Source organism: Tachyglossus aculeatus (genome assembly GCF_015852505.1).
Source record: "Tachyglossus aculeatus isolate mTacAcu1 chromosome 12 unlocalized genomic scaffold, mTacAcu1.pri SUPER_6_unloc_1, whole genome shotgun sequence".
Lineage (NCBI taxonomy): Eukaryota > Metazoa > Chordata > Mammalia > Monotremata > Tachyglossidae > Tachyglossus > Tachyglossus aculeatus.
The window spans coordinates 12356452-12373238 of record NW_024044828.1 but is presented as its reverse complement, the minus strand read 5'-3'; the positions used below and the strand labels follow the sequence as shown (position 1 = coordinate 12373238).

At 41.3% G+C, this 16787-nt stretch overlaps 1 protein-coding gene across 16 annotated transcripts in view; it reads left to right on the top strand.

Annotated features, from left to right (window-relative positions):
* CELF2 (CUGBP Elav-like family member 2) overlaps positions 1 to 16787 on the top strand; it is a 452584-nt gene that overhangs the window by 340318 nt on the left and 95479 nt on the right. For all 16 annotated transcript variants that reach the window (XM_038740993.1, XM_038741000.1, XM_038740994.1 and 13 more), the window contains one exon: positions 10105 to 10187. In XM_038740993.1, coding sequence (XP_038596921.1) covers positions 10105 to 10187 — 83 coding nt within the window. The remainder of the gene's footprint in view (positions 1 to 10104; positions 10188 to 16787) is intronic.

The window sequence follows — 16787 nt, the reverse complement described above, 5'->3', positions numbered from 1 at the left end:
ATTTTCCTGAACTAGAAGCAAGCTAGGGGCAAGGCGGAAGGGTCAGCCAACCAGGATAGAGAGCTATAAAGGACGTGAGATGTAATTTATTGGATTAATTTTTTTCCAGCGACACGATTTGCTTTTTTTATTGGCTTTGTTGTTGTTGTTGGTTATGGGGCTTGAGGGAGGAGAAATGGCCTGGCCTCAGGAAAATTTTGCCTTATACTTTCCAAGAGTGGCCACCGACAGGCTCTCTCGAATTCAAGTGACTTAAACTGTCTTCATGGTCCAATCAATCAATCAATGGTATCTATGGTGTGCAGAGGACTGTACTGTACTAGGCTACAATAGGGTTGGTAGGCATGTTTCCTGCCTATAAGACTGTGTTCCCTGTTCAGACCCAACAGCTGTTTTTCAGGAATCTTACTAGCACAATGGTTGGTGTGCCTTTCTCCAAAGCAGTAGGGAAGGGAAATCTCCCCAGCGCTGACTTTGTTTATTTTTTTTATTTTTTTATGGTAGTAGTTAAGCACTTACTATGTGCCAGGCACTGTTCCAAGTGCTGAGGTAGAAAAGCAAGCTAGTCAGATTGTGCATGGTCCATTCCCCACATTCTTAGTCCCCATTTTACAGGTGAGGGAACTGAGGTACAGAGAAGTTAAGTTACTTATCCAAGGTCATGCATCAGACAAGTGGCAGAGCCATGCTTAGAGCTCAGGACCATTTGACGCCCAGGTCAATGCTTTATCCACTAGGCCATGCTGCTTCTTCGCAGCGACGGAGTCTTCTGTTTTGAATGGACCAGGTTGTTTTGGGGAAGGCTTAAAAGCTATTTGGCATCTGAAAGTATGACTGGAGGCTGTTAGCTGGAGGGTGGTGAGGAGTCCAGAAGGCTCGAGCATCTATAGGACATTTACTTCGGCACTAATACAGCCCTCAGATTAGGAGCTACCCCGGGCTGAAAAAGGGCAGGAGGAAAAGACTCATAAATTATACTGGAATATTTAAAACTAGGAGGAAAAATTAGATATCAAGGCAGTGAATAACTGCTCCTTTGACTCAAACCAGCTTGAGCTCTGCTAGTTTGACAAGGAGCCAGGATTCCAATTGAGATTCAGAGCTTGCTTGGAGCAGGCACCTGTTTTGCTTGCAAATGGCCACACAAAAGAGAGATTCATTCACAGAAAGGGGGAAGAAGAAAAAAAAATAGCAGGACTTCACTCATTTAGCCTTCCAGGGCTGCAGTCTCTTGATCTGTCAGCTCCTTAGAATTCAAAGGCGGCTTTTAAAGGAATTTTCAATTCACAACATGATGACTTTGTTGATGTCCTGAATGTGAGTGTCTCTCGAATTGAATTTATCCACTAGGATTCCATTATTTTGCTATGAGAATAACCAAGCTCAGTCATCAGATAATCATTATATAGCTGTTGCGAAGTGTTTATTTTATTAGTCAAGAAAGTAGAACAGATTTCATACTTTTAAGGTCTTGGCAACCACGAAGACACTGTTTAGGTTCCCTGCCCCGGCTGCCAGGGTCAGAGTTCAGTTCCCTACAGCAGGTGATCATTTGCACTACACAAGAAAGCTCCTAAATGGACAAGTTTTGTTAGTCCCAAACCTGAAATGCTCAAAAAGAAGATTGTAGAAGTAAGTTTGTTTCTTCCCTCCACTTTCCCCCCCTACCTCCAAGCCAGTTGATCTTCTTGCCCCTCCAAGTATCCAGATTGTTTTGTAGTGATCCAAAATGATTTCCTGTTGATTTCCAGTGTGGAACTGCCCCAGGACAATAACAGCAGAAAACAAATTAGTAACCAGAATTTTAGATATTGTAGCATTAGATTGTAAACTCTTTGAGGACAGGGATTGTGCCTTACTCCTAGAAAGTAAGCTTCCTGTGGGCAGGAAGCAGGTCTACAACTCTGTTATATTCTCCTAAGTGCTTAGTATACTATTCTGCATGCTGTAAGCACCCAATAAATACCACTGATTGATTACCTCTGTGGTATTCTCCCAAGCAGTATGGCATAGTGGATAGAGCCTCGGAATCAGAAGGTCATGGGTTCTAATTCCAGCTCTGCTGCTTGTCTGTTATGTGACCTTGGGCACATCACTTCACTTCTCTGTGCCTCAGGTACCTCATCTGCAAAATGGGGCTTGAGACTGTCAGCCCCTTGTAGAATAGGGACTGAGTCCAACCTGATTAACTTGTATCTACTGCAGCATTTAGTACAGTGCCTGGCACATAGTAAACACTTAAATGCCACAGTTTTGATTATTATTAAAGAAATTGTCTGTGTTGGTAGAGTGAAAGAGGAGTGCCTTTCCCCTCCAGCAGGAGACCTATTTACACAGACTAAATTTTAGGCCAGTGAGTGGACTGGGACAATGAAGAAGATTTTTCACACAGTAGCCCAGACACATAGTTGACTTTCTGTCATTTAGGGTGTAAAATGTTAGCCGTAGTCTGAAATTTCTGTACTGCTGCTGCTGATGACTGGTTATTTGTCTGATTGAAGACTACTCAAGTCCCTGACCCAGCTCTTTATACCTGGCTTAAAGAAAAGCTGCCTCAAAGCCAGGCTTTGATGGCTGAAGTGTGAGGAAACAAAATAAAATAATGAAGCATCTCCTCAAAGTGGGCTTTGCCACCTGAGTCCTTTCCTTCAGCCGGTTTTTGGGAGCCCCCTGGGGAAAGAGACATTCCCACAGAGTCATCCCAACTCTGTTGAGTCTTGACTGGAGAGGGAAGGACCGAAATTGCTTTGTTAAAAAAAAAAAAAGGTATTAGGCACTTACTATGCACCAGGCTGGGGTAGATAGAAACTAATCAGGTTGAACACAGTACTTGTCCCACATGGGGCTCACCCCCATTTTGCAGATGAGGTGACTGAGGCACAGAGAAGTTAAGTGACTTGCTCAAAGTCACACAGCAGACAAGTGGCAGAGGCAGGGTTAAAACCCAGATCCTTTGACTTCCAGGCCAATGCTCTGTCTACTAGGCCATGCAGCTTCAGGGGAACAGCCCCAAAGGCTAAAGAAAGATTAATCAATCACTCAATCAATCAGTGTTATTTATTGAACACTCGCTGTGTACAGAGCACTCTACTAAACCCTTGGAAGAGTACAATATAATCCTATTATATTAGCTCTTGTAAGCTCCTTGTGGGCAGGGAATGTTTCTGCCAACACTGTTGCATTGTACTGTCCCAAGCACAGTTAGTGCAGTGCTCTGCACATAGTAAGCATTTAATAAATATCACTGATTGGTTGATTAATTGAATAGACTTGATAAACACAATTCCTGCCCACAAGGAGCTTATCATCTAGAAGGGGAGGCAGACATTAAAGTAACTTACAGATAGGGGAGATGGAAGTGTGTAACAGCGTGGCTCAGTGGGAAAGAGCCCGGGCTTTGGAGTCAGAGGTCATAGGTTCAAATCCCGGCTCCGCCACTTGTCAGCTATGTGACTTTGGGCAAATCACTTCACTTCTCTGGGCCTCAGTTCCCTCATCTGTAAAATGGGGATGAAGACTGTGAGCCCCACGTGGGACAACCTCATGACCTTGTATCCCCCCTGCACTTAGAACAGTGCTTTGCACATAGTAAGTACTTAATAAATGCCATTATTATTATTATTATTATAAGTGCTTTGAGACGAGGATTGGGGTAACTATCAAAGTGCTTAGGGATACACATCCAAGAGCGTAGGTGATACCGAGGGGAGGGCTGATGGAGTGGAGTAATGAGAGTCTAGTCAGGGAAGGCCTCTTAGAGGAGATATGATTTTAGGAGGGCTTTAAAGATGAGGAGACTGGTGGCCTATTGGATATGAAGTGGGTGGGAATTGCAGGCAGAGCAAGTGGGCAAGGGGTCAACGGTGAGGTAGACAAACCTCTGAACTTTAGTGTTCTGCTATAGGATAAACCTGTCAGCCATCACACCCAGGGATGAAAATGAGTTGATATGTTTCCTCAGGGCAAACTATGTTATCTAAACAGGTTATTTCTAAGCCCTCAGTAACTTTTATTCAGTGCACAATATTTCAGTTTCCTTAGTCAAGATTTTCAAGAGTAACAGCTGTGATTTTAAAAGATTGGTGATCATCCAGATGGTTCCTTTTTGTATTAAACAGAATTTATCATTTAAAATGAAAGTTTTCTTTCTGAGATGTGTTTATCTTTATGATTTTTTAAAACTACATATAGATGAGCAGCTATAAAGAAACTGTCAGCTTGTCCCCAGGCTTGGGGCTTCAGTGCTGGAAAGGACGCTATAACAGTGACTCAAATGATGCTGCAGTTAAAGTATCTGTTCACCTGAGGGGAGTCTTTATGGCAAGGGAAACCATCTGTGAAGAGATATAGTCAGATACACAAACCCTGTTTGGAATATGTATGACTTGCTCTCTCCGGGATTTGCCACTCCCAACTTCTGGTATCACGGCGTTACGAATTGCTTTGTGAGCCAAACAGGTGCAGGTTTCCCTAGGGTACTCACTGACACCTGGGAAGAAGAACCTGGGAGAGGGAAGCCTCTGTGTCACCCTGCGGAGGCCACTGGAGAAGGGAGAATGATGGGGTGGGAAGCCAGAGAAGCCCAGATGCACAGACAGGAAATAAAGAACCACTAAGCTGTAAACTCCTTGAGAGCAGGGATTATGTCTATCAACTCTATTGTACTCTACTTTGTACTCTGTGCAGTGCTTTGCACATGGCATGTGTCTCCCCTGAAGCAGCATGGTCCACTGGATAGGACACGGGCTTAGGAGTCAGAAAGACTTGGGTTGTGATCTTGGATCTGCCACATGTCTTCTCTGTGACCTTGAGCAAGTCACTTCACTTCTCTGTATCTGTTACCTCATCATTATAATGGGGATTAAGACTATGAGCCCCATGTGGGACATGGATTGTATCTGACCCGATTACTTTGTTTCTACTCCAGTACATAGTAAGCACTTAACAAATACCATGAAAAAAAATTGATTGATGGATTAATTGATGGAGATCCTGGCAGAGAAAACTGCCCACCTCTAACCCTTGATTGTCATGTTGATTACCCCTTGGCCTTAGCCAAGAGCCCTCATACTCCTCTGACTCCTCTGCAACCGCCCCAACCCCTCAAGCCTTTTGTTTAGAATGGCTGTGGAGGCTGTGGAAGGGTGTTGAGCATGGACTGTAAACTACATCCATTCATTCATGTTGGGGCTATCAAAAAAGCTTCTGCACCTGCTGTGATCTTTTCCTATTTTCAGGGTGTCTGTCATTTGAAATATGGAACTCAGGGGAGATTCTGGATTGAGGTTCCCAAACAGCTCATTTTTTTCCTACCATTTCACTTCAGGATAATGTCCTGTTGGCTGTATGTAGCATATGGTACCCAGATAGGAAACTAGAAAATTTGAGCGGCAATTCAGGAAACCTTGCTTCCATTGGGCAAATGATTACCTCAGGTAACAATCTGTGGTGGAAAAAAGGAAAGAGAATTCCATGAATTCCATGTCTGTTGAGGCTTCAGGGGTTTACCGTTTCTTAAAATGTTACCTTAGCACCCATCAGGACACTCCTTTTTCCTTCCCAAGTGAAATAATCTTCTTGCAATATGACAGATCTGAACCTGTAACGAATAGCAGTGAATGGGTGACAGGCTGACAAACTCTTGTCATGCTTTAGAAATAAGTCTCCCATCCCCAAATACACTCATTGAAGGAACAGAAGAATGTCCATCTATTGGTGAAAAGAAATCTGGATTAGTAAATATGTGCTTCTTTATTCTAACAAATTTAGAGAAGCAGCATGGCTTAATGGAAAGAGCACAGGCTAGTGAGTCAGAAGACTTGGGTTCTAATCCTGGCTCCTACACTTATCTGCTGTGTGACCTTGAGCAAGCCACTTAACTTCTCTGTGCCTCAGTTACCTCATCTGTAAAATGGGGAGTAAGACTGTGAACCTCACGTGGGACAGCCTGATTACCTTGTATCTACCCCAGTGCTTGGAACAGTGCTTGGCACATAGTAAGCACATAAATACCACAATTATTATTTATTATTAGTAGTGTTATTATTTAGGCATCTTGATCAAACCACATTGTAATGTAGTGATTTGAAACATGATTTAAATATAGTACCCAAGCATCTACCACAAACAATTCCCTTTTTTCCCGTTCCACTTAACACACTTAGTTCTCTTATAACAAAGTCTGGCTAATCTCAGCCCCATAGCACTTATGTATATAGCCATAATTTATTTATAAAATAATGTCTGTCTCCCCCTCTAGACTGTAAGCTTATTGTGGCAGGGAATATGTCTACCTTCTATTATATTCTCTCCCATGCTCTTAGTACAGTGCTCTGCATATGGTAATAGCTCAATAAATGCTATTGATTAAATATGATTAATACTGATGGTTGTGTTCTTGAAGAGAAATAGCAGGGCCTAGTAAATAGATTACAAGAATCAGAAGGACCTGGGTTCTAATCCTGGCTCTGGCTTTGTCTGCTATGTGATCTTGAACAGGACACTCAACTTCTCTGTGCCTCAGGTACCTCATCTGTAAAATGAGGAAAAATAATAATTATGGTATTTATTAAGCTCCTACTATGTGCCAAACACTGTTCTAAGCACTGGGATAGGTACAAGGTAATCAGGTTGTCTGACATGGAGCTCACAGTCATAATCCCCATTTTACAGATGAGGTAACTGAGGCACAGAGAAGTTAAGTGGCTTTCCCAAGGTCACACAACAGACGAGTAGTGAAGCCAGGATTAGAACCCACATCCTCTGACTCCCAAGCATGCCTTTTCCACTATGCCACACTGCTTCTCTAAAGACTCTGAGCCCCATGTAGGCCATGGACTTGGATATACCCAGCACTTAATACAGTGCCTGGCACATAGTAAGCACTTAACAAATACCATAAAAAGAGCGTCCAGTCAAAGTGCTTAAAATGTAATAAGCATTTGTTAAATTCCATCACTATTATCATATCATAGATTCAGAGGGAATTACTGAGTTCTTGTGGGCAGGAAATATGTGTACCAACTCTACTATATTATTCTCTCCCAAATGCTTACGGTAGTGCTCAGCACACTGTAAGCACTCCATAGATATAAATGATTGATGGTTCAAAGGGACCACTATGACTCACATTTTTTTGATGGAAATTCCTCCATATTCCATTTGCATGCCGTATATTGCCACTCATTGCTGTTTTCCTCTATTAAATACAGTAAAGTTGCCTAAACACAAAGTACTGTACAATTCAGTAAATTTGAAACAGAGCCTAGGCAATGTAGCAGCATCACATCTCAAATAACACCACACCCTTCAAACAACCTCATTACTGGGTTGGGCACTGCCAAGGTGGCAGCGTTCAGTTTTGTGTTCTGATGAAAATCTCTGATTGGAGGTTGGGGTTTAGTTTTAATTAGAGTGCAAGCTGGGCATTTTTCTAAAACTCCATGAAACAATAAGGTTATCTCTTGCCAATTATTGGTATAAGGATGTGACCTGCTGGGCTTTTTGGGGAAGAATACTAATGTATGGAAAATGAAGCTACTATTCCAGGCACATAATGAATCAGTGATGAAACCCAAAATAGAATTCTGGACTCTCAATTCCCAGCCATAGTCTCCATTCACTTGATGATTCATGGTAAGAATAATACTCTTGCTGTGAACTGACAGACTCTCTCATATTTAGTCAGGGGTTAATTTGGGCAGTATCTTAGAGGCTTTCTTTTCCAGATATTTTTTGGGGAGAAATCGCTAGTAGTGCCACAATGCTGCTGTTGCAGCTTGTTCAAAAGGCAAAGCTTTTGTCTTATCACGTTCAATCAATAAATGCCATTGATTGATTGTTTCAGGGGAATAGGCTTGAAACTTGCGGAAGGTTTTATAAGGGAGAATTTGGAGGATTCCTAACTTGTCTTGCAGGTGGGTTGAAGCATCTAAGAAGTATTTAGGATATTACTGATATTGAGCTTCGTATTCCTGCCCTACAAATGGATGAGTCTGATTATGAATGTTAGAATGCCACTTACGATCCTGAAATTCTTTTGGCTTAAGAACGAATGTGCCATGCTGCCTTCCAAAAAATAACTTAAAAGTCCCTTTGCTTCAAACCCAGCCTGCTAAAGGCAGATAATGAACCACCATTTATTCATTCAGTCATTCATATTTATTGAGCACTTACTATGTGCAAAGCACTGTACTAAGCGCTTGGGACAGTATAATATAACAGTTCATTCCTGAGAGTCAGACCTTTCTCTCAGATCCCATTCTAGGCTCATTGTTCCTGTGAGTACATTTTAATGCTGAGTCCTCATATAAACCACTGGGCCTTAGGATCCTCTTTTGACTCTTCAGTGTAATATTTATGCCCTTGCTCTTGTTTTATGCATTTTCTCAATTCAACTGCATTTCCATTAACCAAGGAAAGTTCAGATCAGTTGGGGCAGCTGTTTTTCAGTAAAGTTTGGCTTCTTTCCTGTTTGGGTTTTTTTTTGTTTTTGAAGGCTTTTTTTGAAATTATCAACTGTTCAGGATCATTTACCAAGTAGCTGATCTGTATTTTTGGCAGCTTCCAAAACCTATCTCAAATTGAATTAGTAATTGGTAAAAATGCAATTGCAATGGAGTTAAATAATAATAATAATAATAATAATGGCATTTATTAAGTGCTTACTATGTGCAGCTAATAATAATAATAATGGCATTTATTAAGCACTTACTATGTGCAAAGCACTGTTCTAAGCGCTGGGAGGTTACAAGATGAACAGGTTGTCCCACAGGGGGCTCACAGTCTTAATCCCCATTTTACAAATGAGGTAACTGAGACACAGAGAAGGTAAGTGACTTGCCCATAGTCACACAGCTGACAATTGGCAGAGCTGGGATTTGAACCTCTGACTCCAAAGCCCGTGCTCTTTCCACTGACCACGCTGCTTCCCCAAAAATAAAAATACAGGAAGTGCTGTAAAGTAGGAAGGTCAGTCTGGGGCATTAGAGAATAGGCTTCAGCAGTGCCAACACTCATACCAGAGAGTAGTATACAAGTCAACTGTTTGACAAGTAGATCCTCGGCATGATTGAAACAGTGGTGACCTCATCAGGGGCTACCCAACTTCTGAAACTTCAGGCAGACATTACCACCACTTCTGATGATTTGTCCATTACCAAGAGTCCCTGCCCACTGAAGGTGAAACACTGTGGCCTATTGACAAGGCCATAGAACTTGGAGTCAGGAGACCGGACTTCTGATCTCAGCTTTGCCACTTGCCTGCTGGGTGTGACCCTCAGCAAGTCACTTAACTTTTCTGGGTCTTAGTTTCCTCATCTGTAAAATGGGTTTCAAATAACTGTTCTCCTCCTTAGATTGTTACCCCCATGGGGACAGGGACTGTGTCCTATCTGAATTTCTTTACCCCAGCGCATAGCACAATTCTCAGCACAGAGCACTTAACAAATGCAACAATTATTGTTGTTTTTAGTAACCCTCTCCCTACTTGTGCTTGGGTATCAGGGGCACCATGCCATGTCTGTCCTATGCCATCGGGCTGGACATGTAAGTGACAGCTGCACTGTGACAAGAACTAGGTGTTCCTCTAGACTGTAAATTCATTAGGGGCAGTGAACATGTCTACCAACTCTGTTACATAGTGCTGTCCACAGCACTTAGTACAATGCTGTACACACAGTAAGCATTTAATATGATTGGTTGATTGATTGAGAGACTAGCCCATACCCACCCCCTTCCCCAGATCCCCACCAAGATCAGCCTGAAAACTTTCTCATTGGCAATGCCTAATATAGAGAAACGGTTCTTCTAATTGTGTGCTATTATTATCTTTGGTTCAGTAACTGCCTAAATCTCTTCTCCAAAGGATCTGCATTTTAGTCAGTGGCGGAAACATTTATCTCCAATTTGAGTACATTTTCCAAAATGATTTAATAAAAAAGGCATTAACTCTGAAAATGCTCACTATGTTATCATTCTCATTCTCTATTATTGTTAAATTTTTTGCAACCTTTTAAGTCTGCAGTGTGTCCACCGTGGTCTCCATTATTCCTAAGCAAACTGCTCACAGTAATTTCTAAAAAATCTTTTTATTTCTCCCTGCAGGTTGTTGTTTCGTAACATTTTATACAAGAAAAGCTGCACTTGAGGCACAGAATGCACTGCACAATATTAAAACTTTACCTGGGGTGAGTCCATTTACTTTTGTACTAAATCACTTTATTGCTTGGAAATAGTTCCTTTCAGCTGAAGATGCTAGTTATAAGCTCTTAGTGCCAGAAATGACTTTGGTCTTTTCAGGAGTGGGTTCTGACCCCTCTGTTCATGAACAGCAGCTGGACCAGCTGACCGGTCCATAAAGCAGCACTGGCATTAACTTTGAAGGAAAGAGCTCTCAAATAGCATGTTCCCTAGTTAGAAAAATCATAATGACCCCACTGGGTAGCAGCAGCTGCCAGGAAGTAACGGGTAGGTGACGATTTAAAAATGAAAAAGCCACACCAGAGAGGCAAATGGAAAAGAAAAGCTTTTACTCACTAGGAGCCCTTTGGAAAATTTAGTCTCTGAATTTTTTGTGTGGGGGTGAAAGGGCAAAGTGGTCCCTGTGTGGCCATATTATTAAGCCTCGTAATGATGTCTAAACAATCGACCGCGGTTAACAAAGTCAGTGTTTTAATAGCCATTTGGGGGCTACATGCCGATATAGACCAGAACGTAGAAAGCCTACACTATTTGTCCATTTTGTTCCCATCGATATTTGACTATAAGAACCTTTCATGAAAAAGGCTCAGATGATGTAATTGGCTCCTCCACAGTATCCATGATTTTTCAAAAGCCTTCTTTTGTCATTATTGGTTGTTAGCACTCGGAGAATCATGCCAGATCAGATTAATATCCAAATTCAGGACATCATTTGCATGCCTTTACTTGGAAAGCAGTCATGAGTCCATTTAATATCTTGTGTAGCCAAAGAGGAGCCTTTATTTTTAAAATGAAACAGCCCATGATTTTTTGAAAAATAAGCAAGTTTCCTTCAAAATGCCTGTAGATTCCTGCTGGCTTGTCTCAGTCCTACATCAGTCAGTCTTAGGAAGGCCAGATAAATGAGAATCTGGGTCCATTAAACTGTCTTCTGGCTTGTTTGGGAATTTTGTGATGCTTGTGGAGGGTGAGAAAGGGGTGTAGTGGAAACAAGCTTTTCAAAATGGTGCGGAGGGAGTCTGCTTATCCGTCCCTCAGCCGCATCAGAAACTGTGGCCTTGTCCCTATAATGCAAAGAAAGAAAAGGAAGGAAAGGTGGGGGTTAGTCATGACATGCCAGTGGTAGGTCTTCACTTAGGAATTGTAGCTTCCATTTAATGGAGCTGTTTCCCCTCCATGGCTTCAAATCAAAGGTGTCTCCTAGGGCAGCTTCTGTTAAGTGTAATTGCTTTTCCCACGTGGGTTTTCTATAAAGGTGCAGCCTTTAACTGAGGATGCCATAAAAACAGTAACAACAGTGCAGTGTGTTTTTAAAGAATGTGACAGATGGCCTTTCAACATTGTTAGCAGGTGTTATTCCCATTTAACAGGTGTAGAAACTAACAGCACTCAATTTATCCCATATCTGAAAATCTAGGTGCTCTTTTTAAAGCAGGAATCTGGTGCAAATGAGAAATCATACTTCACCCTTATTCTGAAGAGGGAACTCTCATAGCTGTACAATACTGTGCAAAAATAATTTAGAATGTAGTCATCTGGGGTTGCGTATTTTCACTTAACATTTAACAGCATCCAGCAGTCAAGGTGGTTGATTCAATATGTTGAATTGAACTATATGTTTTGAATGCCCTACTAATCCTCTTCTCCCAAAAACTCCCCATATCCTTTGTCTAATGAAAATACTTGCTTTTTGCCTCTGAATCCTTAAACCCAGTTAGGTAGCAGAGAGAGATTTTTTTGTGTGTGTGATCCATATTCAGAAACCCTCTGTACTCAAGTCAAATCTGCCTGGTCTTGGAATTTAAGAGCTGGCTTCTGCAATTTTCCCGTCAGTTTCATCTTCCCAATTACTAGAGGCAGGTTAAATAAAATACCCGAAAAGCCTTATCTGATCTGTAGTCTTAGGACTTTTGATGCTCAGAGTCTGTTACATTTACCGTTTCAAACTAGGCAGGGGTGTACAGAAGCATTCTGCCTCCTGCTTTTATGTATAGCTTCATCTGATAAACAGAACCCTTAACTGCTACATGAAAAGCATGAAAGAGACTCCTTGGAGCTGCAACCTTTTGGTGGACATGAAGAAATAGGACCAGATAAAAATGATTAATGCAGATTCTTCGAAGAAAATATTGCAGGGTGCCTTGCTGTTTGATTACAAGCCTTGGAATTAGTCAACATTTCCATAATTCTAAACCAATATACACCTGTTTTCCCACTGTGATGTGAAGGCACAACTTAATTTAACAGAAACCCCGCTGAGCTAAATCTCTCATTAAATACCAAGCTAGTTCGGTAATTTAAAGTTGTAGTCCCACTATTTTAACTGGTTGCCTTTATATTATAAAATGGGTAAGAAATTAATGATGTACTTTGCCATCCCACCCCAGTTTTGTTCTGAACAAAAATTAAAGGGAAAAGAAGAAAAAGTAGATATCACCAGCTGACACTGGATTTTGGGGTTGTAATCATTTTCCTGTGGATAAAACCCATTTCAAAGGACTTGCTTTTTTTGCTTCTCCTTCTTAAAAAAAAAAGTCAGTAACTTTCAATTTAAAGTAAGATCAAATATCTTGTTATTCTGGTCATGGTTTGTATTTCATTTTCTTTCGCTGTTGATGTTTCTTCTCACAGGGAACGTTTTTCATGGAACTAAGCTTGATAAATTTTTAGGAATTTACTCTCCAATTTATATGCCAACTTCTTTTCTCAGGGAACAAAGGACTAGATAGGTGAAAATGCACCCAAGCTGATGAAGTTATCTTTTGAGCTGATGACGTCAGTTATTAGTTTTATAGTAAGATGTTCTACTCTCTTACTTGGAAAAATATTTTTCTTTGAGTAAATACTGGGGAAGGCCAAGCCGATACTGATATCAGATCTCTCTTCTTCAAAACCAGTGGAGGGTGCATTTCCCAAAATCTCTCCTATGAGCCCTTCGAAAATCATGGACCATGTCCAATTTTTCAACTGTGTAATTTTTTCTTCCCCAGCACTTGGTACAGAGCTCTGCACAAAGTATATGCTCAATAAATACCATTACAGCTTTCCCTCAATCTGAAACCCTCATTGGTCCCTGAAATAAACCTTGAAAAAACCTGAATTTGCAAGGGAGGGGACTCCTGCATGTGACATAGAGAACAGTTTATGAGGACTTGGCTATTATTTTTGGTTTTATCTTTTCCCAGTCCCATAGCACATAGCACTGCAAGTCAAGACATTCTGGGTACAGAGCCTTACTCATTTTTGGCTCCCATGGAGTATTCTTTGTGACCTCTGCATTTCCCAGTTTCTCCAGTGTATAGTTATCCTTCATATTCAAAGAAAACACCACTGACAGTGAAATTCATCTCTGAATGTATGTGTCTGAAAAGGCCATTATGGGACCCGCAGTCCCAGCCACATTGGGTACACAAAAAAGCTGTCCCTTATGTTGATATTTGCAGTACCTGGTGCTGTTTTCTCTCTTGCCTTCTAGTCTCTCCTTACAAGGTTTTTGCTCAGAGGCACTTTTGTAATAGTAGTGTGCCATAGCGGTGTAACCTCTGTGATTGACTGAATCTTCAGCTGGGATGCAACATTATCTGACCTCTGTCTTTCTGTGTTCTTAAAAGATTTCCTCCCTCCTGCTCTCCTTGCTGTCAGTGTCCCAGTTTCAGGTCTCCACACAGCAGTTGCTTGAGTATTCTGCTGTTTCTCATTCTCTTCACATATTCCATCCAGAGTTGTTGTGTTATAATGTACAATCATTGGCATGTCTTCTCAGTTGTGGGCCTCTAGGGTGCCATAATCTGCATTCAGTAATTCTTGAAGAACAGTTTCCAGGACTTTAGTTGATGTACAGTCTCTTGAGTTGGAAGGGTTTTCCAGAGGTGTGAAAGCATAATTTAACACCTGCATTCAGCACTCTTATTGCGTCGTTCAGCGTGGTTGCACAGTACAAGTGGAACAGGACCAAGCCCACTAAACATTCCAACTTTTCCCCTTTGAAAATGTGGAAGGGAATCAGATAGGACACACTTTGGCAGTCATGCCTTCGTGAAATAGCCTCAGAGTTTCTTAAACAAGACTAGAGTATTAGTTTTAGTGCATTATTTTCTTTGAGACGCCTAGCGAGTGACGGTTTGAGTCTTTGTCTGCTTATCCAAGTGCCAACACCATGGTGAGAGAGAAGTGCCCCCCTTCCCCCTTTTTGATCTGGACTCTCAGCCTTGCTCATCCCAGGTCATCCCAGAACGAGATTTGAGAGGTTGCAAACAAGGCTAAAAAGCCCCCAAAATGGTGGCTTTCTAGCCTGTTTGCTCTTAGGATCCAGCCTCCTCCAGGTCACAATTCCTTCTAAAATCCCTGTCCTTTTTCCATGCCACAGTCACAAGGAAAAGCCAGCCAGTAATGCTCAAGACATATTTGAACCTTGTGCAAAGTTGCCTTGTTGTCTGGCTCAGTTTGATATCAAGTTGGAGTTCTATCTCCCACTGCCATTTGCAATGCAGCAGAGTATAGTGGCTTCAGAAGCAGGAGGGAAAGTCTGCTGCTTTGTGGTAAGCATGAATACGTAGAAGCAAAATAGTTGAAGAATAGAAACGCTGCCACGGGCAGTTCTGTTTCCCAGAGAAAACACCTTACAAAGGCAACTCATATGATTAATTTTGTTTCTTTCTGAATTCAGTTTAAAAAAAATAAGAAAATATGAATTGCCATTGCAGAACTTGCCAATATATTTTCAATAATGAGCTGTTCAAGAATTTTATGGTAAATTAAAATGACCTTTTGTCCAACAAAATTTTTCTACATGCTTCTCTTTTTTCAAGGTCCTAAAACATACCATCTTTAGCATTAAGACCTTTTGATTGAAATGCGCTAGCGCAATCATTAGAGCATTCATGGAAAAATTTAATTTAATTAAGGGTGCAATAACAAAGAGAAATACTGTGTTGAGAAAGCTCTTAAAATTGAACCTAACGGAAGAGACTGAAGAGTCTAAATGTCTTGTGAAATATTAATTGCATATTTCTTCTAGACACTGTCTCTTAGTACTTCTTATCCCCCTTCTTCTTTAGAGTGTAATTTATGTTGAGAAGTCATTGCCCTGAAGTGAACATTTATTTAGAGCATGTTATTTTCGAGGTGGAGTGCCAAAAGGTATTTTATAACAATGAATATAACATGAACAAGGGGATGTACATGAACTGGAGAGATAAAAACCAGTGATCCCAAGCCAATGAGGAGCAGCTGTAGAGGGAATAACCTTTCAGAGGCCAGAGTGCTAACCCACATGAAGTAAATGGCTCTGTCTAAGCTTAAGCCTGGCCCCCGAGGTGTGTTCTTTGGAACAGACTGTTGTCTTGCATGGCCACAGGATCGGCTTCAGCCCTTTCCGGAGGCAGGAAAAAAAATGGTTCTTAGCTGCCTATTCAGAAAGGAGGAGGGAGGAAATATGGTGCTTTTAATTGGGTCACAAGTAGTAGTAATCATAATAGTAATTTCTTATTTAAGGGTTTACTATGTGCCAAGCACTATACTAAGCACTGGGGTAGATACAAGATAATCAGGTCCCACATGGAGCTCACAGTCAAAGTAGGAGAGAGAACAAGAATTGAATCCCCATTTGGTGAGTGAGGGAACTGAAGCACAAAGACATTAAGTGACTTGCCCAAAGTCACACAGCAGGCAAGTGGTGGAGCCAGAATTGGAACCCAGGTCCTCTGACTCCATGTCCTTCAAGGGCAAGGTCCATGTGTAGTCAGCCTATTTATCTTTTTTTTGAGTGTGTAGCTTTGAGTGGTAGGCAAGGAAGCCTAATAAATACTATTTGATGATCATGATAATCTCTGTCTTCTCCCTCTCAAGGACTTGCAAGAAGGTGATAGGTAATGCGTATCATGCTCTTGGGGCTCTCGAAGAAATGGGAAAATATAATTGTCCAAAGTCAAGTTATACTTGTAGCTCCAATATGTAGGGGAAGGTGGGTTGCAGAGAATGAAAGCTAAGTAGGCTGGATGGTGCTCTAAAGCAAGCCTGCCTGAGTTAGATGGTGATTGTCCATTTTAGGACTTAAGGTTTCCAGGAAGAGATGGTTAATGGAAATAGGCATGTAGTCAAAAGTTCATTGCCTGTTTAAAAATAAATATATGTACAATCATTTTGTAGATGTTGTGGCATGTTCAGAGGTTCAGCTAGTCTTCAGAACCAAATTGAGTCAAGGGATAACAAACTGGTCGCTTTTTTAAAGGCTCACTTATCCTGCTGCTGGTTTCAACTCCAGCCCGTCATATAGTACACAAAGTACAGCACTTCAAAAATCTTCATTAGTGTTATGACATAAGCTATTAAAATGGTTTTGATAATGCATCAGTATTTTAGGAGGTCATCATTACTGCCTTTACTTCCACGCATCACTTAGATGACAGGACACAAAATAAACAGTGCTGTAGATGGACAAAAGAAAGCTCTCTTAGAAGTGCTTCCTTTTCTGCCTTTTAATTTTCCTGATCACAGAACGCAGAATCAATGTATGGCAAACCCGTCCTAACCATGTCCTTTTTTAGTGGGCGGATTAGCAGTAGGTGGTAGGAAGATTAGTCATTGAA